This window comes from Scomber scombrus, chromosome 23 (genome assembly GCF_963691925.1).
Source record: "Scomber scombrus chromosome 23, fScoSco1.1, whole genome shotgun sequence".
Taxonomy (NCBI): Eukaryota; Metazoa; Chordata; class Actinopteri; order Scombriformes; family Scombridae; genus Scomber; species Scomber scombrus.
The window spans coordinates 6,048,520-6,076,471 of record NC_084992.1 but is presented as its reverse complement, the minus strand read 5'-3'; the positions used below and the strand labels follow the sequence as shown (position 1 = coordinate 6,076,471).

Sequence of the window (27,952 nt, the reverse complement as noted above, 5' to 3'; positions counted from 1 at the left end):
AGGAATTGCACTGTTGTTTGATATTATAACTGGTAATGCTTCTAACCGTTTTAGTTTTTTCTTTAATGTATTGTCAGTGGCTTTTATTATTAAAATCAAGCAAGTTTTTTTTCTCAAAGGTGAACACAGGACATGCAGTTTACAGAGCAGATACTGTCTATATGCTGTAGCAGAAGAAAAATGCAGGCATTTTAATTTCATCTGGACTTTGATGCTTTACTTGTACATGATGGAGTATTTTACACACAAACTCCATACATTGTTGATCAGTATAAAGAGCCTTTAAGGAAGATTTCGCAATAACTAAAACCCTCCTCGTCACTGTGAAATGTCTTGCAAAGATAATATGATATAATGATTAACTTCTCCTTTCTTGAATAAACACAGTTCTACTTCTAAGAAATGTAAAGGGGAAAGGTTACATAAGGGTTATTGTTAATGAGAACAACATCTACTAGATATGTTGATATGTTGTCTACAAGAATTGGACATCAAATCATGGTTTTTACATTAAAATACTCTCTTTACAGCCCCCAAAATATTGATGAAAATGTTTCCAGCTTCAGGTTACAGTGTGCTTTTAATGATATTCAGGCCTTGTTCCAAGCTCACAGCATTATATATACTTGGATATCTGGTTAGACATCAGATTGTCCCACAACACTTTAAAAAAAACACAATTAGCACAAAAAGTGTATTAAAACATCTCAAAATGTGCTCAGTTCAAATGTTACTTTTCTCATTTTCCCCCTATATCATTTAATGCATTGCCTATTTTGTCATGTTTATATATTTGACCTCCTATATGGATAAAGACTATTGTATTCTCACCCAAAATCAGGCGTGCTAGCAGCTCCAGATAAACTTTCAGTCAGCTTTAAAGGACTAAAGAATACTGACATGTTATGAGAAATATTTCACCCAAATAGGATTGATAATTCATATTTGCTTTGACTGAAATATCTCAAAAACTATTTGATGGATTGTCATTACATCTGGAGCACATAGTCGCTCAGGATTAGGTGATTATTTCAAGTTATACTTTGTTTATTACCAAATACCTGCAAATCATTGACATTGCCATAAGTCTCAGCTGTACTTTTTGTTTAAATATGTGCATGCTTGCTCACACACTAAACTAGGTTGGTAAACATGGTAATCACTATATCTGCTAGACATCAGCATAAAATTGATAACAAAATTTCCATTTTCCACTTGGAAATCTGTGAAAATCTTTATTGTAAGATAGAAATTGGCACTCCAAATAAATGTTATGTTCAGTATCAATAATGTCACAGACCAGCTTGTTTTGATGCTTGAGCCTTTTATTGTTGCATAAGACAAGAAAGAGCAGTTAACTTGAGAGCTGCAAAGATTAGTCGATTAATTAATTTGTCAGTAGACAGGAAAATTCACACCAACTATTTCAATGATGATTAATCACTTTGAGTCCTGTTATCTAAAAAAAATATCTCTGGTTCCAGCTTCTTAAATATGAATATTTTCATAGTTTTTTTTGGCCTCTATGATAGTAAAAAAAAAAAGGTTTCATATCTTTTGGTTGGTCAGAACAAAACAAGACATTTGAGAATGTGTCTTTGCCTGCTGGAAAACATTTTCCACCATTTTCTGGCATTTAATCAACCAAATGACTAATTGATTAATTGAGAAAACAATTGACAGATTAATCGATGATAAAAGAAAATCAGTTGCAGCTCTTGTTCACTCAAAAGAATAAGGTGCTAAAAGCAATCTTTTCAAAACACATTCAATCTGCTCTCATTAAAGGCCTGAGAGACAATCCAGCTGCTGTTCATGTCACTTGTCGCTTTGTTCCTTCAGTAGCGTTACAGCGATAGAAATGAGATAATTATATGAAATGATATGAGATATAGAGCATGTAGTTCATATTAAACTAATAAGCACAAAGACAGACGCTTTCGAAAATATGGACAAACACACATCACCACCAGTGCTTGTGCTGCTCGACGCCTTCACATCAGGAATCATAAGCGTCTCCTGACACAGACGAATGGTTTTCGATTCCAGCAGAAATCGTCATTCCAGCACCTGGAACCTGGAAGTACCCGAAAAGAAAAAAAGTGTCAGTAAACGCTATAGAAACACTGAACACACTGAAACTGAAACAGAGGGATCGCAATTTATATTAGAGCAAAACATTTCATTTACCTGAGTAGTTCATTGCTAAGCAGTGCTGCTTGCCTCCGGCGTTATTGGGCTGTCCAGAGCACCAGTACCGATACACGAATTGTTTACCATCACTCCACAGCCAAGTTCCCTCCTAGAAGACACAATTTAAGATTACATTCATTTAAAAAAAAAAACTAAAAAAAAAACAGTTTTAATGAAGTAATGGTCAGACCTTGGGAAATTAAAAATAAAATACCTCTTGTGCATCAGAGCCTCCGATCCATATCCCTACATAACGGTGAATGGCCAACCAGATCATCCTCTGAATCCTACGATACTGCCAAATGCTACGCACCGATGCAAGGTTTCCACCCAGACGCTGACAGTAATTCTACAGTGGAGATAAGGAGGATGAGAGAAAGGAGTTGCTATGAAAGAAATAGAAGAGTACAACATTGACAAATGTTTAACTAAAATTAATCCTGTCTGATTTTACCTATTCAGCTGCTGTTTGTCCCATTTTCAAGTTGAATAGCAACCTCAATAACCATAGAAACCTTAAATGCATATGTGTGACATTAGCGCTGGTGACTTAGGATGATTGCTACACACTTGACAAAAACGCTGAACAAAACTGAGTTCATTCATGACTGTTGGCGTTAACAAGCCAGATAAACAAAAAAACAAAAAAACAAACAACATGTAAGAAAACTTTGAAATTACTTGTCGGATTGCCCCGTTTTTGGTCTAGGCCTCAGTTTTCTGACGTTCAGATAATTGATCGTCTATTTCTTGATCTACCTGTACTTGGGTTCGATCTACTAGTCCTATCAGAGTGCTGGATACTTTAAAAAGCTACTTTTAACACTTGTTTGATATTGTTAGCATGTTGTATCTTTGAATCATCATGTACAGCAGTAGGCATATAGAATCAAAGTTAACCTTATTACCTCAGCTCGAGTCCAACGCTTTGGTGTTGAAATGAAACGGAAACAGCTGCGGTAGATCCGAGTCCAACCATAGGGACATGTAATTACCCTCTTGACCAGGTCGGCCTTTGCTGCGGACATTTAGAGAACAGTGTCTATGTGTTGAACTTTCATATAGTGATATAAAATCAAATTAGATGGCATAGAATAAAATGCTAGAACTTAAAATAACATAACACAACATATTATACTGTAACATAACATTATATAAGAAAAGAGACATAGTGCCCTTTATTAGAGACAAACTGGTCATTTTACACAACATTTAAGAAATATGAAGTAGGTATAGCATTGTAACATAGTACAACATATTTTAATGTAAATATGAAGGCTACTTACCTGATTGGTCAATTTGGGACTTTGCGTCTGGAGGAGCTAGAAAGTTTGACATAATAGTTATTGACTGGATTGGTGCTGTTCATAGACTATAAATACAATTATTTTTCTCTTTTCGTTCATTGTATGCAACATGTTCTCTAAAGAACACTCACATTGAGCTGCAGCCAGAGCCATCATGGCACAAAGAAGTGCACACACAGTCAGCATCTTCATGGTGACGATGATGTTGACGGTGATGATAACCTTCAGTAACTAGAAACAAATATGTTATTAATAGCTCTGTGCGGAACAGAAGATCGGAATTCATTGTCAGTTCAAATAATAATAATTCATAGCACACCTGCTGCCGAATTATCTGCTCTTCTCAGCCAGTTGCTTTGGTCTGTAGCTTCAGTCTACCCGTGTGAAGGTGTTGCACTAGACAAAGACCAACTCTTATATATAATTACTTGTCTTCACACCTCTCACAAAAAAGGGAACTTCAGGCACATGCAAATATAACAAGATATCGTTATCATATGAAGTGTACACAATATGTAGATTATGTAGTGAGAGCAGAGGAAGGTTGTTCTTTGTTCTTCTAATAGTGACAACAATTAAAAACTAATTTGTGGAATTTCCCCCAAAGACATTTTTTTGTCTAATCACTTTGAGACCAAAAGCAAAAGCAAAAGGTCACCCAGGTCACCCAGGCTCCGAAGCCCTTAGCTGAGACTTGATTCCAAAAGTAATATTTTTATTTATCAATATGTATTAATGTGTATTTAAGTCTCAAAACTGAAAACGACAATAAAAAAACATCTTTAAAATACAAATGCTCCCAAAAGTTCAGTTGCTCAGTATTAATAATATCACAGACCAGCTTGTTTCAATGCTTGAGCCTTTTATTTTTGCACAAGACAAGAAAGTACAGTTCACTCTCGAGCTGCAAGTTGATTTTATGAGTCGAATTAGTCAATTAATCATTTAATTGACAGGAAAATAGATTGACAACTATTTTCATGGTGATGATCAATCAATCAGTCTGATTCTCTTTTTTATTTGAGCCATCATGGCACAGCTTCAGTCTACCCATGTGAAGGTGTTGCACTAGACCAACACCAGCTCTTATATATAATTACTTATCTTCACACCTCTCACAAAAAAAGGGAACTTAGGGCACACGCAAGCATAACAAGACATCATTATCAGATAAAGTGCACCCAGAAAGTTGAAGATACAATAGATTATGTAGTGAAAGCAGGGGAAGTTGCTTTGGTTTTTTTTCTAATAGTGGAAACTATTAAACACTAATTTGTGGAATCTCCCCCGAGGACATTTTTTATAGTCTAACCACTTTGACACCAAAGGCAAAAGAAAAAAGGTTGCCTTGGTTAAAAGAACACTTAGCTGAGACTTGACCCATCAATATGTTGTAATATGTGTATTTAAAATGACTGGCAGTCTCAAAACTTAAAAAAAAAACCAAAAAACATTTAAAATACAAATGCTCCTCAAAGTTCAGTTGCTCAGTGTTAATAATGTCACAGACCAGTTTGTTTCAATTCTTGAGCCTTTTATTGTTGCACGACACAAGAAAGTACAGTTCACACTAGAGCTGCAAGTTGATTTTATTAGTCACATTAGTCCATTAATCAGTTGATTGACAGGAAAATTGATTGCCAACTGTTTTCATAATGATGATCGATTAATCGGTTGAATCTCTTTTTTAAGAAAAATGCTCAAATTCTCTGTTTTATTAAAGTTTTCTATGACAGTAGTAAAAATAGTGACATATCTTTGGGTTGTTTATTGTTGGTCAGGACAAAACAAGACATTTGAGGATGTGTCTTTGCCTGCTGGAAACATTTTTCACTATTTTCTGGCATTTAATCAAACAAATGACTAATTGATTAATTGATAAAAACAATTGACAGATTAATTGATGATAAAAAAATAATCAGTTGCAGCTCTTGTTCATTCGAAAGAAAAAGGTGCTAAAAGCAATCTTTTCAAAACACATTCAATCTGCTCTCATTAAAGACCTGAGAGACAATCCAGCTGCTGTTCATGTCACTTGTCACTTTGTTCCTTCAGTAGCATTAAAGCGATAGAAATGAGATAATTATATGAAATAATATGAGATATAGAGCCTCTAGTTCATATTGAACTTATCAGCACAAAGACAGAAGCTTTTGAAAATATGCGCAAAAAATCTTCTCCACCAGTGTTTGTGCTGCTCGACGCCTTCACATCAGGAATCATAAGCGTATCCTGACACAGACGAATGGTTTTCGTTTCCAGCAGTAATTGTCATTCCAGCACCTGGAAACTGCGAGTACCCGAAAAGAAAAAAAGTGTCAGTAAACGCTATAGAAACACTGAACACACAAAAACTGAAACTGAGGAATACCAGTTAATCTTGGAGCAAAATTGATATTTTTTACCATTTATCCTCATTATTAACATAATTCACACAATGTGTTCATTTACCTGAATAATTCATTGCCAAACATTGCTGCTTGCCCCTTTCATTATTGGGCTGTCCAAGGCACCAGTTCTGATACACGAATTGTTTACCATCACTCCACAGCCAAGTTTTCTCCTAGAAGACATAATTTAGGATTACTTAATTTTAAAAAAAACTGAATGAAGTAATGGCTTTGGAAATTAAGAATATAATACCTCTTGTGCATCAGAGCCTCCGATCCATATCCCTACATACCGATGAATGGTTAACCAGATCATCCTCTGAACACCACGGTATTCCCAAATGCTACGCACCGATGCAAGGTTTCCACCCAGATGCTGACAGTATTTCTACAGTGGCGATAAAAAAGATGAGAGAAAGGAGTTGCTATGAAAGAAATAGAGGACTACAACATTGACAAATGTTTAACTAAAAATAACCCTAACCCTAATTGAACATTTTATAGTTGCTTATTGTAGTTAATTTCTGTGTTTGGTAGGCGGGATGTTAGCTGTGTAGTTTTTGTCAATTTTTCAGTGACTTTCCTGAGGTTCAGATAATAAACAGTCTATTTCTGCATTTTCCTGTGTCCTGTCTGTACTTGGGTTCGATCTATTAGTCTTATCAGAGTGCTGGATACTTATAAAACTCTTTTTAAAACTTATTTTGAAATTGTTATGTTTAGTCAGTTGTATCTTTGAAGCATCATGTACAGAAAGAGGCATATGAAATCAAAGTTAACATTATTACCTCAGCTCGAGTCCAACGCTTTGGTGTTGAAATGAAGCGGAAACAGCGGCGATAGATCCGAGACCAACCATAGGGACATGCAGATACCCTCTTGACCAGGTCGGTCTTTACTGAGGACAAGTAGAGACAAGGAGCTATGTGTTAAATTTTCATATCATGATATAAAATCAAATTAGATGGCATAAAATCAAATGCTAGAACTTAAAATAACATAACATAATGTGCCCTTTATTAGAGTCAAACTGGTCATTTTACACCACATTTAAGAAAATATGACAGGTAAAACATAGGTGTAGCATTGTAACATAGTACAATATATTTTAATGTAAATCTGAAGGCTACTTACATGATTTGTCAATTTGGGACTTTGCGCCTGGAGGAGCTAGAAAGTTTGACATAATAGTTATTGACTGGATTGGTGCTGATCATAGACTATATAGACAATTATTTTTTCCCCCTTCATTGTAAGTAACATTTTCTCTAAAGAACGCTTACATTGAGCTGTAGCCAGGGCCAACATGGCACAAAGAAGTGCACACACAGTCAGCATGTTCATGGTGACGATGATGTTGAAGATGCTGATAACCTTCAGTAATGAGAAAAAAAAAGTTTTTAATACTATATGGAGCAGATTACTGGTAGCGACTGTTAGTTCAAAAAATAAAAGTTCAAAGTACAGCTGCTGCGGAATTACCTGCTCTTCTCAGCCAGTTGCTTTGATCTGTAGCTCCAGTCTACCCGTGTGAAGCTGTTGCACTAGACAAAGACCAGCTCTTATATATAATTACTTGTCTTCACACCTCTCACAAAAAAGGGAACTATCAGATGAAGTGCACCCAGAAAGTTGAAGATACTATGTAGATTATGTGGTGAGAACAGAGGAGGTCTCATTTTTTCTTCTAATAGTGCCAAATATTAAAAACACACGACTGACGAATAATAATAATAATAATAATAATAATAATAATAATAATAATAATAAAAAGGTTTACCAATTAAATTATGCATAACAAGGAAACACAAGATGTACAAAATCCACCAATAAACCATAACATTAAATCCACCTGCCTAATATTGTGTAGGTCCCCTTCTTGCCAGCTTTGACCAATCGATGCATGGACTCCAAAAGACCTCTTAAGATGTCCTCTGGTATCTGGCACAAACATGTTAGCAGAAGATTCTTTACGTCCTGCAAATTGCAAGTTTGGGTTTCCATGGATCCGATTTGATGCATTTGTAGAAGGGTGCGTTATCCTGCTGAAAGAGGCCACTGCCATCAGGAAATTCCATCGTCATGAAGGGGTGTACTTTGTCTGCAAAAATGTTTCAGTACGTGGTACTATGACAAAGTAACACCCACATGAATGCCAGGACCAAAGGTTTCCCAGCAGAACATTACTCAGAGCATCCATCTATCATAGTAAGCATTCACTTTTCTGCAAGTTGAGCTACAATAGCTCTTCTGTGGGATCAGACCAGGAGGACTAGCCTTGACCACCCATGACCCTGCCACAGGTTCATCAGTTGTCTTTCCTTGGACCATTTTTGGTATGTACTGACCACTAAATACCAGCAAGACTTCCCAAGACCTGCCATTTTGGAGATGCTCTGACTCAGTCGTCTAGCATCATAATTTGGCACTTGTCAAAGGCACTCAGTTTCGGCTGATCGGTGTATACTACAGTGGGGAAATTGGGGACAGGTGTAGAGGGTGGGGACTGTCAGATTAAGGGGAATGAGGAGAACAGAACGTGGCAAGATCTGAAATGACAGAGTGTAAGAGCAATAATCTGGAAGTTTGGGAGGAATTGAGACTTTTTTTTAACTATATAGTACGTATTCTATTACAGGGTACAGTATGACAATAAAACTAAGAAAAAACTGCACATTTCAGGAAAGATGGAGTTGTGAATTCTGCAGCATTAAATAAATCTGATGTGAGTATTATCATCATATTACAAGCACACAGGCAAACTACAAAGTATAAATCAAATAAGTGACAAAGTATAGAAAAATATTTTTTTTAAAACAAACAATGTCATAAAGACAATAATACTGCAAGAATACTGTTGTTTTATTATTAAAGTTGTGACTTGTAAACTTCAGGGCCAAGATCATCACATTTTGAATGGGTATGTGTAATTCATATCAGACCACAGCAGGGAGCAGTGTTATTTAAAGAAATGGAAAAGGCTCTTCACTCGCCCACACTTCACCTTTCAGGCATATACTGGTGAGATGAAGTAACACACCCAGTCTGATCCCTGTTAACCTCTAGTGTGAGAAAAGCTGACTTTTTTCACAATGGGGCTTTTTTGTTCACTATTAGCATATTAGAGCATTTTAAAAATGTGTTTTCATATAGAGTTCTAATAATAATAACTCTTATTTTTCCTCTGTACTAATATAATTTGAATGCATGACCTATTTTGCCATGTATACATATTGTACTTCCTATTGTAAAGATTTGGTTATTTTCACCCAAAATAAGGACTTGTGCTGACATGAAGCTCCATGTAAACTTTAAGTCAGCTTTGAAGAACTAAAAGATCCTAACATGTTACATAAATAATTTCACTCAAATAAAATAAATAATTCATATTTGCTTTGGCTGAAATTTCTCAATAACTATTAGAAAGATGTCCATCACATTTGGAGCACACATTCATGTCCCCCTCAGGATTAATTGTAATCACTTTGGTGATCCTTTAACTTTTCATCTAGCACCTTTGTCAGGTCATTATTTCAAGTTGTCCAACACTTTGTTTGTGACCAAATGCCTGCAAACCAATGACATTCCCATCAGTCTGAGGTGTACTTTGTCTAGTGCTGCTTACATGCTGACACACTGAACTAAGATGATGAACATGGTAAACACTATACCTGCTAAAGGTCACGATGCTAACACCACTTTCACATGGAAAAGTGTCAGAAATGTATATTTGATCAAGAGCACTGCCTCATAGTCGTCACTACGCCCCTCTCCTCTCCAACATTTTTCATTATTCATTCATATTTCATCTTATTGATACTCACAGAAACTTGAATGAACAGAGACAAAATATGATCACTGCACTTGCTTTTCTTCAATTTCTTATAGATGATTTGTTTTTCATTTGAAACCCAGAAATTATGTAGCAAACCCATTTGGTTTTTTGGGCTTGCTGTTTCTTGTTTTGGCCACCAGAGGGCAGCACGCATGGTTTGCAGGTTAATATTGAAAAACAAATATTTGCTTTAGATGTATTTTTGAAATGATTTCCCTATACATAAATGTCATGATTTGGGTTGCTTCTAAGAAAAATTAATTTCATCTGCTTTTATATATATATTTTTGCCCGTTTTGGAGATAATGGTTCCGTTTTTAAATAGTGAGATTTTATTTTGAAGACCACTACTTCCTACTTCCTTCCTGTGTTGTATCGTCAAATATAAAATCAGGGAGGCCAACATTTCACAAATGAACATCATACTGCATTGAAGAAGGCTTTAAACTAGCGATTGATACCATAAACACATTTTGAAAACATTTACTGAGGTTAGAAATCAAGTGAGAAGTTGGTGAATTCTCCATTGACTTGTATAGAGACGGAAGTCCTTTTGACACCAAAACGGTCGCCCCCTGGTGGCCTTTTGATAGAATGCAGTTTTAAGTTACTTCCGCGTTGGCATCATATCAGAGGACCAGAACTCTCCGCCTGAGTAAAACAGTAAAAGTTTAGGGTAAACAAAGGAAAATAAGGCAACAAAGCAGAAACGGCAACTTAATGATAAAAACGTCGACGGCTGAGTGTATTTTGGCAACCCCCCGAGGAGGCACAAGGTTAGTGTGTGTGTTGTGCTTATGGTGATTTGATTATTTGATGATTTGTGTCGAAAAATATGCCAACTCTTTTTCCCGCCCGTTTGGTGTTTTGGCGGTGTATTGCTTGGTATAATGTTGAGTTGTCTGAGAAAGTACTGTGATCATTTACCATTTGATATGGACAGAAGTGGAAACAGAAATGTGATTGCTTTGTTTTCTATGTTTTGTCAGTTCTCACGTTGGTTTATGGAGCTGGTTTTGTGGAACAGCAATAAATGTTAAAATCATCAGTTGAGTCTCTTACCAACTTTCAGAGGTAATGCTACAAATAATGTCAAACTGTTTCCAACTCTTGCAAACACCAAGGTATGCAAAAGGTAAGCATTACGTTGCTTTACTTTGTTTTAAATCTCGTATGTCTGTACTTACACTTAATATTTTGAGTGCATAAGTACATTCACACTGACAACTATGGAAAAATGCAGTGCACTGTGGGTAACCAGATGATGCACTCAAAACGGTCAAAAGGTTGAGTGTGGGACTATGGACCTTTCTCACCCTCTTGGCTACGTGGAAGGGGAGGGACCACTTTTCAAAGGCTGAGGATGTTGTTGTAACTACGGTGAACACAGTGTTGCCAACTCCTCAGTAAGGAAAGTAGCTATTGGCTGTCCTAAAAGTCGCTAGAAGTCGCTATATGACGTCATCACCTAATTTGCATAATTTTCGATTTGCGTGTAATTGTAATGGATGCTGTAGGACAGAGTAAATATGTTTAGAACTACAAATTAACTTTCTTATGTTGATTATTGGTTTGTTTTTTAAAATTTTAATACATTTTGTTCTGTATTGTTAAATGTTAGAATATTACATTTAATCAAAAGACTGTTATGCGGGGTGGAATTGCGCAATTTATTTGCAGTCTGTCGCGGAGTGGTGTGGGTCTCCTCTCTGCTATGACTGCAGCTGGGTCTGCTGCGCGAGGCTACTGTGAACCTGACTGCCTGTGAGTGCTTTGGGACGGGGGAGGGGCTCACGGCAGCACCCGCAGCTCATTGAGGACAGTAACTGCAAAGCTATACGTCCTTTCACTTCAGTCTCAAAAACACCAGAAAAGTCTCCAATAACGCCAGAAAAAGTCGCTAGATTTGTTGCTCGTCGCTTTTGAGGAAAAAAGTCGCTAAGAGGGTTTGGAAAGTCGCCAGATTTAGCGAGAAAGTCGCCAAGTTGGCAACACTGGGTGAACATCACCACATTATACAAATCTAAATTTTACATGTTATTTTTTGCACTAAACACCACTATACCGTTGTCGCATATAAGCCATCAGTAATTTTATTGGGTTAATTTATCAGTCTGTAATGATTTGGTACTGTGAACGATAATGCAAATGCTAACGCTATCTTGCCAACTAGCTAATCGCCATTTTTGTTAAGTGCACAATGGCCATGTAAGACAACATTAACTTGTCTATATCTGTGCACTACACAAGTAAGTGCATAGGGTTCAAAGTCCACTACAAAGAAGCGTACTAACACAAGTATGCGATTTGAGACATAGCATATATCTGTTTTGTGATAGTGACATGCATTTTGAACTCAAAAATGTCTATCAATACTGTCATTACTTATTCATACTCATAGAAACTGGCACTAATAATACAAATAATTATTGTTCAGTATTAATAATGCCACAGACCAGCTTGTTTCAATGCTTGAAGCTTTTATTTTTGCACGAGACAAGAAAGAACAGTTCACTCTAAAGCTGCAAGTCAATTTTATGAGTTGAATTAGTCGATTAGGTAAATTAATCGCTAACTATTTTCATGATGATGATCGATTAATCATTTTGAATCTTTTTTTTCTAGCTTCTTATCTGTCAATATTTTCTGTTTTGTTTTTTCTTTAGGTCATCTTTGATAGTAATAAACAGTGAAATATCTTTGGGTTGTTTATTGTTGGTCAGGACGAAACAAGACATTTGAGATGGATCTTTGGCAGCTGGAAACATTTTTCACTATTTTCTGGCATTTAATCAACCAAATGACTGATTAATTGAAAAAACAATAGATTAATCGATAATCAAAATGATCAATGGAATCAAGAATAAGGTGCTAAAAGCATTCTTTTCAAAACACATTCAATCTGCTCTCATTAAAGGCACAAGGCCTGAGAGACAATCCAGCTGCTGTTTACGTCACTTGTCGCTTCGTTCCTTAAGTAGCATTACAGCGATAGAAATGAAATAATTATATGAAATGATATGAGATATAGAGCCTTTACGTCATATTAGACTGATCAACACAAAGACAAATGCTTTTGAAAATATGCACATACACTCCACTAGTGTTTGTGCTGCTCCACGCGTTCATCAGCGTCTCCTGACACAGACGAATGGTTTTCGTCTCCAGCAGTGATTGTCATCCCAGCACTTGCAAGCTTAAGTACCCAAAAAGAAAAAAGTGTCAGTAAATGCTTCAGAAATCAAGAACTGAAATTGTGGATACTAATTAATCTTGAGCAAAATATAAATTAATGTTTACCCTCATCATTAACATCATTCATACACTGTGTTCATTTACCTGAATGATTCATGGTTAAGCAGTGTTGTGAGCGCAAGTGGTTATTGGGCTCTCCACGACACCATTTCTGAAACCTGAATCGGGTACCATCACTCCACAGCCAAGTTTTCTCCTAGAAGACACAATTAAAGATACCATTCATTTAAAAAAGTTATAATGAAGTAGCGGTCAGACCTTGGGCAATTTTGAATAATAATACCTCTTGTGCATCAGAGCCTCCAATCCATGTCTCTCTTAACACATGACAGGCTCGCTTGATCATCCTCTGAATATTACGATACTGCCAATAGCTGTGTATGGACGCAAGGTTTCCACCCAGACGCTGACAGTATTTCTACAGTGGAGAGGATGAGAAAAAGGAGTTGCTATTGGGTTTTATTAAAATTTTTCAAATTGTATGTTTTCATGTTTTTTGTTTCCAATTCTTACTGTTAAATGTTTGTTTTTATGTAAAGCACATTGAGTTGCCCCTGGGTAAAAAATGCGCTATATAAATAAAGCTGCCTTGCCTTGCCTATGAAACAAATAGACAAATACAACATTGACAAATGTTTGAGTAAAAAAATCCTGTCTGATTTTATTTATTCAGCCGCTGTTTGTCCCATTTTGAATAGCAACCTCAATAGCCATAGAAACCTTAAATGCACTGGACTCCCCTGGATAAGTTCACTTAATTTCTCATGACAATCATTGTTATTGATACACGGTCGGCCATAAAGTTGGAATAAAATATTTTTTACCCCTCTCCATGAAATTATGATTTATTCTTGATAGATAAAGTGTATATATTCTCAAAATTGTATTGATCAATCTCATTGCACCTGGTCAAAGATGATTACTGATGTGTATAAATAGAAAATAAATAATAATAATAATAAATAATAATACAAAATTATTCCAACTTTATCTCTCACTAATTGAAAAAATTATAATGTTACTTTGTTTATTGATAGCAACTTAAATTTCTACATTACTTGTTGCTTTTCTTTCAACACTTGGCTGTTAACACAGTCAAAGGTACCTTTAAACAAAACAAAGCCTCCATACCTAGCCTACTCTTAACATATGTTGTATTTCACATGTCTACTTCTGCAGAAGTAGACTGTACTGCGTCTGTACTTCGATTTACCACTCCTATCAGAGTGCTGAACAATTTTTAAACATTTTTAATGTTTTTTGAGATTTTTATGTTTAGCATGTTGTATCTTTGAAGTGTCATGTACAGTAGTAGGCATACAGAATCAACGTTAACCTTATTACCTCAGCTTGAGCCCAACGCAATGGTCTTGAAATGTAGCGGAAACAGCGGCCATAGATCCGAGTCCAACCACAGGGACAACCACAAGTCTTCTTGACCAGGTCTGTCTTTTCTGAGGATTATTAGAGAGAAAAGTGTCTATGTGTTGAATTTTGTTTAGTTTTTTTTGCATATTGTGATATGATATCAACTTTGATGGCATAAAATGCTAGAACTTAAAATAACACATTATACTGTAACATAACATTACATGAGAAACATTACATAGTGACCTTCATCAAACAAACTGGTAATTTAATACATTTAAGAAAATATGACAGGTAAAAAGTAACATTGTAACAAAGTGCAATATATTTAAATAAAAATCTGAAGGCTACTTACGTGATTGGTCATTTTGGGACTTTACTATTGGAGGTGCTAGAAAGTTTGACATAATAGATATTAACTGGTTTGTTGCAGTTTATAAACAATACATAAAATGTTTCTCTGTCTTTTAAATGTATGTAACAATTTTCCTAAAGAACACTCACATTGAGCTGTAGCCAGAGCCATCATGGCACAAATAAGCGCACACACAGTCAGCATCTTCATGGTGACAATGATGTGGAAGATGATGATAACCTTCAGTAATGAGAAACAAACATGTATTGTAAAGAGCAGAATATCTGTAGTGATTGTCAATTCATAAAGAAATAAGAGTTTATAGCACACCTGCTGCCGAATGATCTGCTCTTCTCAGCCAGTACCTTCAGCCTACCTGTGTGAAGGTGTTGCACTAGACCAAGACCAGCTCTTATATACAATTACATATCTTGGCATCTCTCAGAAAAAGGAAACACAAACATATTGAGACATCATTATCAGATAAACTGTATCCAGAAAGTTGCAGATACAATCTGTTTAGTTTATGTTGCAAAAGTAAAAGGGAGAAGTAAGGAGGCAAAAGAAAACAACAGATGACAGTGTCAAACACACTTGACTGAGACTTGATAAATAAGCAGTAATTTTATTTACTGGTATGTAGATGTAAAATGACAGTCTAAAAAAACTAAGTAAAAACAACACACGCATACCCAGCTTAGCAAAGAGGAGACACAAAAAACAAAGAGAAAAAACTACTACTACTAATAATAAAACTAATTACACAGAACAGCAAAACGCAGGATGTACAAAAATTAAATACACTGATCAGCCACAGCGTTAAAACCAACATATTGTGTAGGTTCAATCTTCATCACCAAAACAGGTCTGACCTATCAATGTGTGGACTCCAAAAGACCTCTGAAGGTGTTTCACTTCCCATAGTGAATCCTGGTGCCATCTCTTACCTAGGTAAACAAAACACACAGCCACCTTCTTCCATGCCTACGTGGTCCAGTTCTTAAACTCACGTGCCTATTGTAAGTGCTTTCGGCAGTGGACAGTAGTCAGCATGGACATGGGACTGGTCCGCAGTTATGTAGACTCGTACGCAGAATGCACCATTTTTTCTGACACCTGTGTATCATAACCAGCATTAACTTTTTCAGCAATTTGCTACAGTAGCTGTTCTGTAGAATTGGTCCAGGTTTATCAATAAGCCTTGGGCACCCAAGACCCTGTTGCAGGTTCATCGAATGTCCTTCCTTGGACCACTTCTATTAGGTATTGACCACTACATACTGGGAAAACCCCACAAGACCTGCCATTTTTGATTTGCTCTAACCTTGTCGTCTGGTCCATTACAATTAGACCCTTGTTGAAGTCACTCAGATCCTTACGCTTGCCTATTTTTCCTGCTTCCAACACATCAACATCAAGAACTGACTGTTCAATTGCTGCCTAATGTATCTCACCCCTTAACAAGTGCCATTTTAACAAGATAATCATTGTTATTCACTTCACATCAGTTGTTTGCGGAATTAACTAAAGAATAATAGTTAAATTTGTGTTTTTTAACGAATGCAGTGTTTTATGTTCAGAAAAACAGATGCTCACCACTGTGACTCAAATTAAATTCTAATACGTATATTGAGGCTATTCTTCTTCAGAATATGACACAGTGAAAACGACAGTAAGAACTGCGCAACACAGATATATTGCAATAATTTCCCAACTTCTATTGAGAAAGTGCTTCTTGCAGATGTACCACAGAAATGACTGTTCAAGTTATTGTTTGATTGAAAGTCATGAGTATATCTAAAGGTCATTTAAAATATGCAGTTGTTGGCAGGGAGGATTGTGGATAGGCAAGTCTGGGGTACCCAACCATCCCCCACCCGACCACCACTAGCACGTCTGTGGTGGTTTACATAAGTTAATATTTCAATGTCTTGGTTTGCATTGTTGAAAGTTTCCTCTGAATGTGTGTAACAGAATACAGTGTAATACAGCGCCACTCTTCATCTCTTTACTCAGCAGCATCTAACCAGGAGTTACTGTTGGTGAATTAATAATGTCACAGACCAACTTGTTTCAATGCTTGAGCCTTTTATTTTTGCATGAGACAAGAAAGACCAGTTCACTCTAGAGCTGCAACATTTAGTCCATTAATCAGTCAAGCCAACAATTTCAATAATGATGATCGATTAATCATTTCAAGTAATTTTTTTTAATGAAAAATGCTCAATTTCTTTGGTTCCAGCTTCTTAAATGTCAATATTTTCTGTTTTTCACCCTCTGTGATAGTAAAAAAAAAAAACCCAGTTAAGTACCTTTGGGTTGTTTATTGTTAGTCAGGACAAAACAAGACATTTGAGGATGTATCTTTGCCTGCTGGAAAGATTTTCCACCATTTTCTGGCATTCAATTGAGCAAATGACTTATTGATTAATTTACTATTGACATATCAATGAATAATGAAAATAATTATTAGTTGCAGCTCTTGTTCACTCGAAAGAAAAAGGTGCTAAAAGCATTCTTTACAAAACACATTCAATCTGCTCTCATTAAAGGCACAAGGCCTGAGAGAAAATCCAACTGCTGTTTACATCACTTGTCGCTTCGTTCCTTCAGTAGCGTTACAGCGATAGAAATGAAATAATTATATGAAATGATATGAGATATAGAGCCTTTACGTCATATTAGACTGATCAGCACAAATATAGTTGCTTTTGCCAGTGTTTGTGCTGTTGTGCGGCGGTATGTCAGGAATCATCAGCGTCTCCTGACACAGACGAATGGCTTTTTTTTCATGCAGTTGTCGTCATCCCAGCACCTGCAACCTATAAATACCCAAAAAGAAAAATGTGTCAGTAAAAACAGTAGAAACGAAATCTTAAAAGAACGGTAGATATTCATTGATCTTGGAGCAAAATTGAGATTTTTCATTAATCTTATCATTAATATCACTCATACACTGTGTTCATTTACCTGAATAATTAATTTGTAGGCAGTGCTGACCACGACACGCGCCATTGTTGGGCTCTCCACGACACCAGTGCCGATAACTGAATCTGGTGCCATCACTCCACCGCCAAGTTCTCGCCTAGAGGACATCATTTTATTAATTACATATATTTATATTTTTTACATACAAAAATACATTTTAAAAAAAGAAGTTTTATTTAAATAACTGCTGGCCCTTTTGCAATGAAAAATAAAATACCTGAACTGCATCATGGCCTCCGATCCATGCCACTGTATGCCAGCTGTGAGTGGTGCACCGGATCAACCTCTGAATTGCACGGTACTCACAACGGTTATGTATCGATGCAAGATTTCCACCCAGACAGCGGCAGTATTTCTACAGTGCAGATAAAAAGGATGAGAGACTGAGAAAGGACTTTCTGTTAAACAAATACAGGAACACAATATTGACAGATATTTGACAAAGTATTATTATTCATCCGCTGTTTGTCCCATTTTCTAGTTGAATAGCAACCCCAATAGCCATAGAAATCTTCAATTCACTGGAATCCCCTGGGTAACCTCACTATAATCGCACTAATTGAAAAAATTATAATGTTAATTATTTATTGATAGCAACTTAAATTTCTACATTACTTGTTGCTTTTCTTTCATCACTCGGCCATTAGCACAGTCAAAGGTACCTTTGAGCAAAGATTCCACACTTACTCTTAACATACATTGTATTTCAAGTGTGTAAATAAAAATAAGGCATTACATTTTAAACAGCAGCCCAGCTATTGAGTTTGAAGCTGTTTACTGGCCATCAACAGCTAGTGTAGCTTAATTTAAGACAGTTGCTCCACACAAAACCAAGGTCATTCATGAATGTAGGCTTTGTTGACGTTAGCAAGCTAGCTAAAAGAAAATACACAACATGTAAGATAACTTTGAAGTTGTCGCATTGCTCTTGTTTTGGTAAAGGCTTATCACTTGCTCCAATCTTCTGCCCCTGTGCCATGGTAATGTACCCTGGACCAATCTCTCCACTGAATGGATAGAAAACCAAACGAACATAAGTTCTCCATCAATCTCCCAGTGAACAATATGATCCCACAAATCCTACTTCAGTAACTTGCTTAAGTGAAGTGGAATTTGGTTTGTTTTGGTATGCTAGCTGTGTAATGAAAAGACATTTCAGTATCAAGCAATTGCATCAAGAAGAAAACCAGAAACTTGTGAAAATAGCAGAGAGGGACATTTTATAGTTGCTTCCTGTGGTTCCTTTTTGTGTTTGATAGGCGGGATGTTAGTTGTGTAGTTTTTGTCAATTTTCTGGAGTTCAAACAATTAACAGTCTATTTCTGCATCCGCCTGTGTTGTGTCTGTACTAGAGTTCAATCTCTTAGTCCTATCAGAGTGCTGAATACTTTTTAAGCATCTTAAAACTTGCTTGAGATTCTTATGGTTAGTGTGTTATGTCTTAGAAGCATCATTTACAATAGTAAGAATATGGAATTAAAGTTAACCTTATTACCTCAGCATCAGCCCAACGCTTACAGTATGGAATGTAGCGGAAACAGCGGCCACGGATCCGAGTCCAACCACAGGGACAACGACAAGTCCTCTTAACCAGGTCTGTCTGTTCTTCTGGACCCGCTAGAAAGTTTGACATAATAGTTATTGACTGGATTGTTGCTGTTGATAGACAATAAATACAATTATTTTTCTCTTTCTTTCATTGTATGTAACATTTTCTCTAAAGAACACTCACATTGAGCTGTAGCCAGAGCCATCATGGCACAAAGAAGTACGCACACAGTCAGCATCTTCATGGTGACGATGATGTTGACGATGATGATAACCTTCAGTAACAAGAAACAAACATGTTATTAATATTGTACGGAGCAGATGACTGGTAGTGACTGTAAGCTCAAAAAATAAGAGTTTATAGCACACCTGCTGCGAAATGATCTGCTCTTCTCAACCAGTAGCTTCGGCCTGTACCTTCAACCTACCCGTGTGAAGGTGTTGCACTAGACAAAGATCAGCTCTTATATACAATTACTTATCTTGGCATCTCTTACAAAAAGGGAACACAAATATATTGAGACATCATCATCAGATAAACAACACCCAAGAAGTTGCAGATACAATCTGTAATTTCACAGGATGTATCTGTGAAACACAGGATGTACAAAAATGGGATACGCCGTTCAGCTGTAGCATTGAATCCACCAAACCTAATATTGTGTAGGTCCTCTTGTTGCCACCGAAACAGGTCGGACCCTTTGACACATGGACTCCAAGGTGTACTCTAGTATCTGTCACTAATACATTAGCATCTTTTAAGTCTGTAAGTTGCAAGTTGAGGTCTCCATAGAATCTATGATTGAGCATCTATGGCATAGATGCTCAATCAGACTGAGATCTTGGAAATTTGGAGTCTCAGGCAACACCACGAGCTCTTTATCATGTTCCTTAAACCATTCCTGAACAATTTTTGCTGTGTAGCAGGGTGCGTTATCCTGCTGAAAGAGGCCACTGCCATCAGGGAATAGCATTGCCATGAATGGGTGTACTCATTCTGCAACAATATTTAAGTAGATGGTACATGTCAAAGTAGCATCCACATGAATGCCAGGACCAAAGGTTGCTCATAGCCTCTTCCCATAGTGAATCCTGGTGCCATCTCTTCATTAGGTAAACAACACACACACACACACCTGGCTGTCCACATGTTCTAAAGGAAAATGTGATATGTGACACAAGGCCACCGTCTTCCATCCCTCCAAGTCCAGTTGTTAAACTCACATATTGTAAGTGCTTTCGGACGGTGGGCAGTGGTCAGCATGGGCACTCTGACTGGTCTTAAGGACCACTTTTGGTAGGTACCGACCACTGTATACTGGGAAGACACCACAAGACTGAAATCTGTCAACAAGTATTGAAGAGACTGCCATACACTTTTGAGCACATAGTCATGTCCCCCTCAGGATTAGGTCATTATTTCAAGTTGTCCAATACATTGTTTATGACCATACCTGCAAATCAGTGACATTGCCATCAGTGCTTATTAGTAAAGTAAATGTTTGTATGCTCACACACTAAACTAAGATGGTGAACATGGTTAATGTTATACCTGCTAGTCATCAACATACCAGTAAAAAAAAATTGCTACTTTCCTCATAGAAAAAGTGCCACACAAAAAAAAACTTGATCAAGGGAACTGCATCACAGCCATCATAAAAACCCTGTTTAAATCAAATCTTATTAGTTTAGTAATTATGATCACTCAAATTTAGTCATTTTTGATTGAACAGCAGAAACATAAGAAGATCACTGCACTTTCATATCTGCAAATTAATAATAATAATAATAATAACAATACTTTATTTATGGATGCCTCCACAGGTCCACATCAACAACAACAAAACAAAAAGAAACTTTCTTAAAAATGATTTGTTTTTTATTTGAACAGTAGAAATTATGTCTATAGTTTCAAGCTCTTGTAAACAAAAGGGTTTGTATTTGGTTAGGATTGTGTTGCATAAATTGTATGTATGTTTTGTGATAGTGACATGCATTTTGAACTGAAATGTGTCTATCAAAACTGTCATTACTTATTACTACTCATAGAAATTGGAACTCCAAATAATTATTGTGTTCAGTATTAATAATGTCACAGACCAGCTTGTTTCAATGCTTGAGCCTTTTATTTTTGCACAAGACAAGTAAGAACAGTTCAGTCTAGAGCTGCAACGATTAGTCGATTAATCAGTCGATCGATAGGACAAATAATCACCAACTATTTTCATGATGATGATCGATTAATCGTTACAAGCCTCGTTTTTTTTTGTTTTTTTTTGAAAAAATACTCAATTTCTCTGGTTCCAGCTTGTTAAATGTAAATATTTTCTTTTTTTTAGTTCTTTATGATCGTTTAAAAAGTAGTGAGGTGCTTTTGGGTTGTTTATTGTTGGTCAGGACAAAACAAGAGGATTTTAGGATGTGTCTTTGCTGTTAGAAACATTCTTCAACATCTTATGGCATTCAATCCAACAAATGAGTAATTGAAAAAACAATTGACAGATTAATCAATGAGGTTCATTGGTTGTCCTTCCTTGGCCTGCTTTGGGTAGGTCACCACTGTGACTCAAATTAAATTCGTATACATATGTTGAAGCTATTCTTCCTCAGACAATGACAGTGAAAATTACACATTAAGAATTGTGCCACACAGGTATGGTGCAATAATTTAGCAACTCCAGATGAGAAAGTGTTATTTGCAGATGTACTGGAGCAATGACACATCAAAGTTAATATTTAATTAAAAGTCATGAATTTATCCACCGGTCATTAAAAATGTCTTTTAAGTAAAAATGTTCTGTACTGCTTTAGATTGTAACTGTCAATGTACAGTGTAATTACTCCGTACAGTGTAATTTTTTGTATTTAATTACAAATAACTTATACTGTATTTATTTTTATATTTTATTTATTTTAGCTGACAAAGTATTCAAGTAGCTACGTGGTTAGCTAGTTAGCTAATGTGTGTAACAAGTATGATTAGTTCTTATCACAGAGAGTAAAAGATGAGGATGTTTATTAACCGTCAATGTACAGTGTAATTACTCCGTACAGTGTAATTTTTTGTATTTAATTACAAATAACTTATACTGTATTTATTTTTAGGTACCAGGTACCTATTCTATACCGTAAAAACAATAATTCAATTTTCTTTTTGGTCCTCCCTAGTTTATGAGACACAATGCTGGAAAATAAACATCCTCATCTTTTACTCTCTGTGATAAGAGCTAATCTACTTGTTACACACATTAGCTAACTAGCTAACCACGTAGCTACTTGAATACTTTGTCAGCTAAAATAAATAAAATATAAAAATAAATACAGTATAAGTTATTTGTAATTAAATACAAAAGATTACACTGTACGGAGTAATTACACTGTACATTGAAAGTTACAATCTAAAGCAGTACAGAACATTTTTACTTAAAAGACATTTTTAATGACCGGTGGATAAATTCATGACTTTTAATTAAATAGTAACTTTGATGTGTCATTGCTCCAGTACATCTGCAAATAACACTTTCTCATCTGGAGTTGCTAAATTATTGCACCAAACCTGTGTGGCACAATTCTTAATGTGTAATTTTCACTGTCATTGTCTGAGGAACAATAGCTTCAAAATATGTATTAGGATTTAATTTGTGTCACAGTGGTGACCTACCGAAAGCAGTTCAAGGAAGGACAACCAATGAACCTGTAATAGGGTCATGGGCACCCAAGGCTCATTGATGCACCTGGGAAGTGAAGACTAGCCCATCTGGTCCAAGCCCACAGAGGAGCTATTATAGCATGAATTGATGAAAAAGTTAATGTTGACTATGATAGACAGGTGTCAGAACACACAGTGTGTTGCAGCTTGCTGTGTACAGGGCTGCATAGCCACAGACCAGTGAATGATCCCATGCTGACCACTGTCCTCTGGCAAAAATGCCGACAATGGGCATGTGAGCATCACAGTGGACCATCGAGAGATGGAAGAAGGTGGCCTGGTCGGATATATCTTGTTTTCTTTTAGAACAGGTGGAGGGCGTAAGGACACCAGGATGCATTATAGGAAGCAGTGTGATGCTCTGAGCAATATTCTGCTGGGAAACCTGGTTATTTCAGATCCTGCCACCCCCCATCTTGCCTTCGGTAAGCTCAGTGTTCCTACCATTCCCATTACCTGACAGTCCCCACCCTTCACACCTCACCCAAGTAGTATACACTGATCAGCCAAAACAATATAACCACTAACAGGTGAAGTAAATAACTTTCTTATCTCATCAAAATTGCATCTGTTAAAGGGTGTGATGTATTAGGGGGCATGTGAGCAATCAGTTTCTTGAAGTTCATGTGTTGGAAACAGGTAAAGATGGACAAGTATTAGGATCTAAGTGACTTTGACTAGAGCCAAGTTGTGACGGCTAGATGTCTGGGAGAGAGCAAAATTGCAGAGTTGGAATAGATGACTCATGCAAGAAACCCCTTCCCTTGCTTTTGCCACATAAGCTTAACAGACTGTATCTTCAACTTTCTTGCAGCACTTTATATGATAATGATATTTCAATATGTTTTTGTTCCCTTTTTGTGAGAGATGTCAACATATGCACTTATATATAAGAGCTAGTCTTGGGCTAGTGCAACACTTTCTCACAGGTAGACTGAAGCTACATTCTGAAGCTACAGGCTGAGAAGAGCAGGTAATTCGGCAGCAGGTGTGCTATGAACTCTTACCTTATCAACTGACAGTCACTACCAGTCATCTGCTCCGTACAATATTAATAACATGTTTGTTTCTTGTTACTGAAGGTTATCATCATCGTCAACATCATCGTCACCATGAAGATGCTGACTGTGTGCGTACTTCTTTGTGCCATGATGGCTCTGGTTACAGCTCAATGTGAGTGTTCTTTAGAGAAAATGTTACATACAATGAAAGAAAGAGAAAAATAATTGTATTTATTGTCTATCAACAGCAACAATCCAGTCAATAACTATTATGTCAAACTTTCTAGCGGGTCCAGAAGAACAGACAGACCTGGTTAAGAGGACTTGTCGTTGTCCCTGTGGTTGGACTCGGATCGGTGGCCGCTGTGTCCGCAACACTGCATACTGTATCCGTTGGGGTTTTGTTGAGGTAATAAGGTTAACTTTGATTCCATATGCTTACTATTGTACATGATGCTTCTAAGACACAACACACTAACCATAAGAATCTCAAGCAAGTTTTAAGATGCTTAAAAAGTATTCAGCACTCTGATAGGACTAAGAGATTGAACTCTAGTACAGACAGAACACAGGTCGATGCAGAAATAGACCGTTAATTGTTTGAACTCCAGAAAATTGACAAAAACTACACAACTAACATCCCGCCTATCAAACACAAAAAGGAACCACAGGAAGCAACTATAAAATGTCCCTCTCTGCTATTTTCACAAGTTTCTGGTTCTTCTTGATGCAATTGCTTGATACTGAAATGTCTTTTCATTACACAGCTAGCATACCAAAACAAACCAAATTCCACTTCACTTAAGCAAGTTACTGAAGTAGGATGTGTGGGATCATATTGTTCACTGGGAGATTGATGGAGAACTTATGTTCGTTTGGTTTTCTATCCATTCAGTGGAGAGATTGGTCCAGGGTACATTACCATGTCACAGGGGCAGAAGATTGGAGCAAGTGATAAGCCTTTACCAAAACAAGTGAAATGCGACAACTTCAAAGTTGTCTTACATGTTGTGTATTTTCTTTTAGCTAGCTTGCTAACGTCAACAAAGCCTACATTCATGAATGACCTTGGTTTTGCTTGGAGATCGAGTGTGGAGCAACTGTCTTAAATTAAACTACTCTAGCTGTTGATGGCCAGTAAACAGCTTCAAACACAATAGCTGGGCTGCTGTTTAAAATGTAATGCCTTATTTTTTATTTTCACACTTGAAATACAATGTATGTTAAGAGTAGGTGTGGAGTCTTTGCCCAAAGGTACCTTTGACTGTGCTAACGGCCGAGTGATGAAAAAAAGAAACAAGTAATGTAGAAATTTTAGTTGCTATCAATAAACAAAGTAACATTATAATTGTTTCAATTAGTGAGATTAAAGTGAATTTACCCAGGGGATTCCAGTGAACTGAAGGTTGCTATGGCTATTGGGGTTGCTATTCAACTAGAAAATGGGACAAACAGCAGACGAATGATAATATTTTGTCAAATATCTGTCAATATTGTGTTCCTGTATTTGTTTAACAGAAAGTCCTTTCTCAGTCTCTCATCCTTTTTATCTGCACTGTAGAAATAGGGTTGCAGGTGCTGGGATGACGACTACTGCCAGAAAAAAAACCCGTTCGTCTGTGTCAGGAGACGCTGATGATTCCTGACATACCACCGCACAACAGCACAAACACTGGCAAAAGCAACTATCTTTGTGCTGATCAGTCTAATATGACGTAGAGGCTCTATATCTCATATCATTTCATAAAATTATTTTATTTCTATCGCTGTAACGCTACTGAAGGAACGAAGAGACAAGTGATGTGAACAGCAGCTGGATTGTCTCTCAGGCCTTGTGCCTTTAATGAGAGCGGATTGAATGTGTTTTGTAAAGAATGCTTTTAGCACCTTTTTCTTTCAATTGAACAAGAGCTGCAACTAATGTTTATTTTCATTATCCATTGATCTGTCAATTGTTTTATAAATTAATCAATAAGTCATTTGCTCGATTGAATGCCAGAAAATGGTGGAAAATGTTTCTAGCGGGCAAAGATACATCTTCAAATGACTTGTTTGGTCCTGACTAACAATAAACAACCCAAAGATACCTAACCTTTGTTTTTTACTATCATAGAGGACAAAAAAACCAAAATATTCACATTTAAGAAGCTGGAACCAAAGAAATTGAGCATTTTTCTTTAAAAAAAAAAAAAATCAGAATTAATGAAATTGTTGGCTTGACTGATTAATGGGCTAAACGTTGCAGCTCTAGATTGAACTGTTTTTTCTTGTCTCATGCAAAAATAAAAAGCTCAAGCATTGAAACAAACTGGTCTGTGACATTATTAATTCTGAATACAGCCCAACCGATTCAGGATTTTGTAACCGATACAGATTTTAGAGTGGAAAAATTCATCAATATGGAATAAAAATAGACATTTTCTACATGGATTGTTGACCATATTTACATTGATATGACTAGTGTTGGATGTAACACGTTACATTGTAATGAGTTACTGTAATCACATTACATTCATCTGTAAAGCAGTAATATAACGCTTTACAGTGTCTACATTTAGTAATCACATTACAATAACTAAACAAACAAATGTGTTGTTACTTGTGTTACCTAAATTCTTCAATTATTATGTATAAAGTGGGCAGATAAGAGAATAATCAGATGTTTCATGCACACTTTCACAACAACTGCCTGACCTTTGACCTCTCATGCTAACACAAAACTAGTAGCAAAACATTTATGGACTCACAGTGATGCTCAAGCTGAGTGAATGTCGACCCCAAACAAGCAGCCAAAGCTTGTGTGTTGCTCGTTGATCTCAGAAACAAACACAGCAAAAGTACTGATAATGGTGAACGGACAGCTGTCATCAAACAGGGAAACTTTGGTGAGCTATCCGGACCGGTGTTATGCCAGGATGGAAACCATCTAGTGCACCCGTGTAGAGGCTCTTTAACCTGGCCAGTCTTGTGCTGACTCTGAGGAGAAACAGGTTGTCTATATATTATTTTGAGGCAGTTATTTGTACAACATGGTGTTATGATGGTCAAGACTCATATTATTTTATTTGTTGTTATTACATGACATCACTGGCGTTGGTAAGAAGTAACGCAAAAGTAATATAACTAATAGTGTAATCACTTTTCATAGGGAGTAATTAAGTAACTTAACGCATTACTTTTCTAAAAAGTAATGAGTAATGTGTAATACATTACATTTTTTGAGTAACGACCCCAACACTGGATATGATTATGCAAAGGTACTCAGAAGGCTGCTTTATTAAACAATTAACTAATGAAGTATATTTAACATTGTTAAGTGTTTCTATAAATAACACTAACAAAATAAAGAATAAATAAAAATAAAACATTAAAATAAACATCAGTGCTGAGCAGTATCAGACATTATTTCAATTGATTGAAATCCAACCAGAAACCCTTTTGTTTTTGTTTATCACGAAATATCATCTTTATCAATATTTCACAGTTCATGTATAACTAGTGGTCACAAACAGTACGTCCTGGTACGCTGCTTCTGAGTAAAGAGATGAAGAGCGGTGCTGTATTACACAGTTTTCTGCTACACACATTAGCTTCCACTTAGCTGGCAAAGTATTCAAGTAGCTACGTGGTTAGCTAGTTAGCTAATGTGTGTAACGAGTATGATTAGCTCTTATCACAGAGAGTAAAAGATGAGGATGTTTATTTTCCAGCATTGTGTCTCATAAACTATGGTCACAACGTAGCAACGCTCAAGCTTTGGCTGCTTGTTTGGGGTCGACATTCACTCAGCTTGAGCATCACTGTGGGTCCATAAATGTTTTGCTACTAGTTTTGTGTTAGCATGAGAGGTCAAAGGTCAGGCAGTTGTTGTGAAAATGTGCATGAAACATCTGATTATTCTCTTATCTGCCCACTTTATACATAATAATTGAAGAATTTAGGTAACACAAGTAACAACACATTTGTTTGTTTAGTTATTGTAATGTGATTACTAAATGTAGAC

General features: G+C 36.5%; 3 protein-coding genes and 1 long non-coding RNA gene across 5 annotated transcripts; 1 reads left to right on the top strand and 3 right to left on the bottom strand.

Annotated features, from left to right (window-relative positions):
• Positions 1 to 1,310: 1,310 nt before the first annotated feature.
• Positions 1,311 to 7,394, bottom strand: LOC134005936 (ladderlectin-like). Of its 2 annotated transcripts, none has more exons than XM_062444980.1 (7): positions 7,373 to 7,394; positions 7,174 to 7,264; positions 7,025 to 7,060; positions 6,679 to 6,788; positions 2,408 to 2,542; positions 2,191 to 2,302; positions 1,311 to 2,077 (listed from the first exon to the last, which is right to left on the bottom strand). In XM_062444980.1, exons 2-7 carry the CDS (start codon positions 7,232 to 7,234, stop codon positions 2,007 to 2,009), a joined length of 525 nt encoding a protein of 174 aa, XP_062300964.1. In that variant the 5' UTR covers positions 7,235 to 7,264; positions 7,373 to 7,394; the 3' UTR covers positions 1,311 to 2,006. The 2 variants fall into 2 exon arrangements, with proteins under 2 accessions (XP_062300964.1, XP_062300963.1); XM_062444979.1 differs by lacking the exons at positions 6,679 to 6,788; positions 7,025 to 7,060; positions 7,174 to 7,264; positions 7,373 to 7,394 and adding exons at positions 3,102 to 3,211; positions 3,480 to 3,515; positions 3,632 to 3,722; positions 3,820 to 3,902.
• A 4,791-nt stretch (positions 7,395 to 12,185) lies between these two features.
• LOC134005937 (galactose-specific lectin nattectin-like) lies at positions 12,186 to 15,108 on the bottom strand. Its single transcript, XM_062444981.1, has 7 exons — positions 15,034 to 15,108; positions 14,853 to 14,943; positions 14,704 to 14,739; positions 14,325 to 14,434; positions 13,264 to 13,398; positions 13,065 to 13,176; positions 12,186 to 12,921 (listed from the first exon to the last, which is right to left on the bottom strand). The coding sequence occupies exons 2-7, from the start codon at positions 14,911 to 14,913 to the stop codon at positions 12,854 to 12,856; spliced, it is 522 nt and encodes a 173-aa protein (XP_062300965.1). The 5' UTR covers positions 14,914 to 14,943; positions 15,034 to 15,108; the 3' UTR covers positions 12,186 to 12,853.
• Positions 15,109 to 16,777: 1,669 nt separating this feature from the next.
• LOC134005939 (ladderlectin-like) lies at positions 16,778 to 19,664 on the bottom strand. The gene is made up of 6 exons (XM_062444984.1): positions 19,609 to 19,664; positions 19,424 to 19,514; positions 19,187 to 19,308; positions 17,909 to 18,046; positions 17,674 to 17,788; positions 16,778 to 17,525 (listed from the first exon to the last, which is right to left on the bottom strand). The coding sequence occupies exons 2-6, from the start codon at positions 19,482 to 19,484 to the stop codon at positions 17,458 to 17,460; spliced, it is 504 nt and encodes a 167-aa protein (XP_062300968.1). The 5' UTR covers positions 19,485 to 19,514; positions 19,609 to 19,664; the 3' UTR covers positions 16,778 to 17,457.
• A 4,201-nt stretch (positions 19,665 to 23,865) lies between these two features.
• LOC134005943 (uncharacterized) lies at positions 23,866 to 26,064 on the top strand. The gene is made up of 4 exons (XR_009927897.1): positions 23,866 to 23,936; positions 24,031 to 24,121; positions 24,237 to 24,358; positions 25,511 to 26,064. It is a non-coding gene; the product is annotated as an uncharacterized LOC134005943 (long non-coding RNA).
• The last annotated feature ends 1,888 nt before the right edge of the window (positions 26,065 to 27,952 follow it).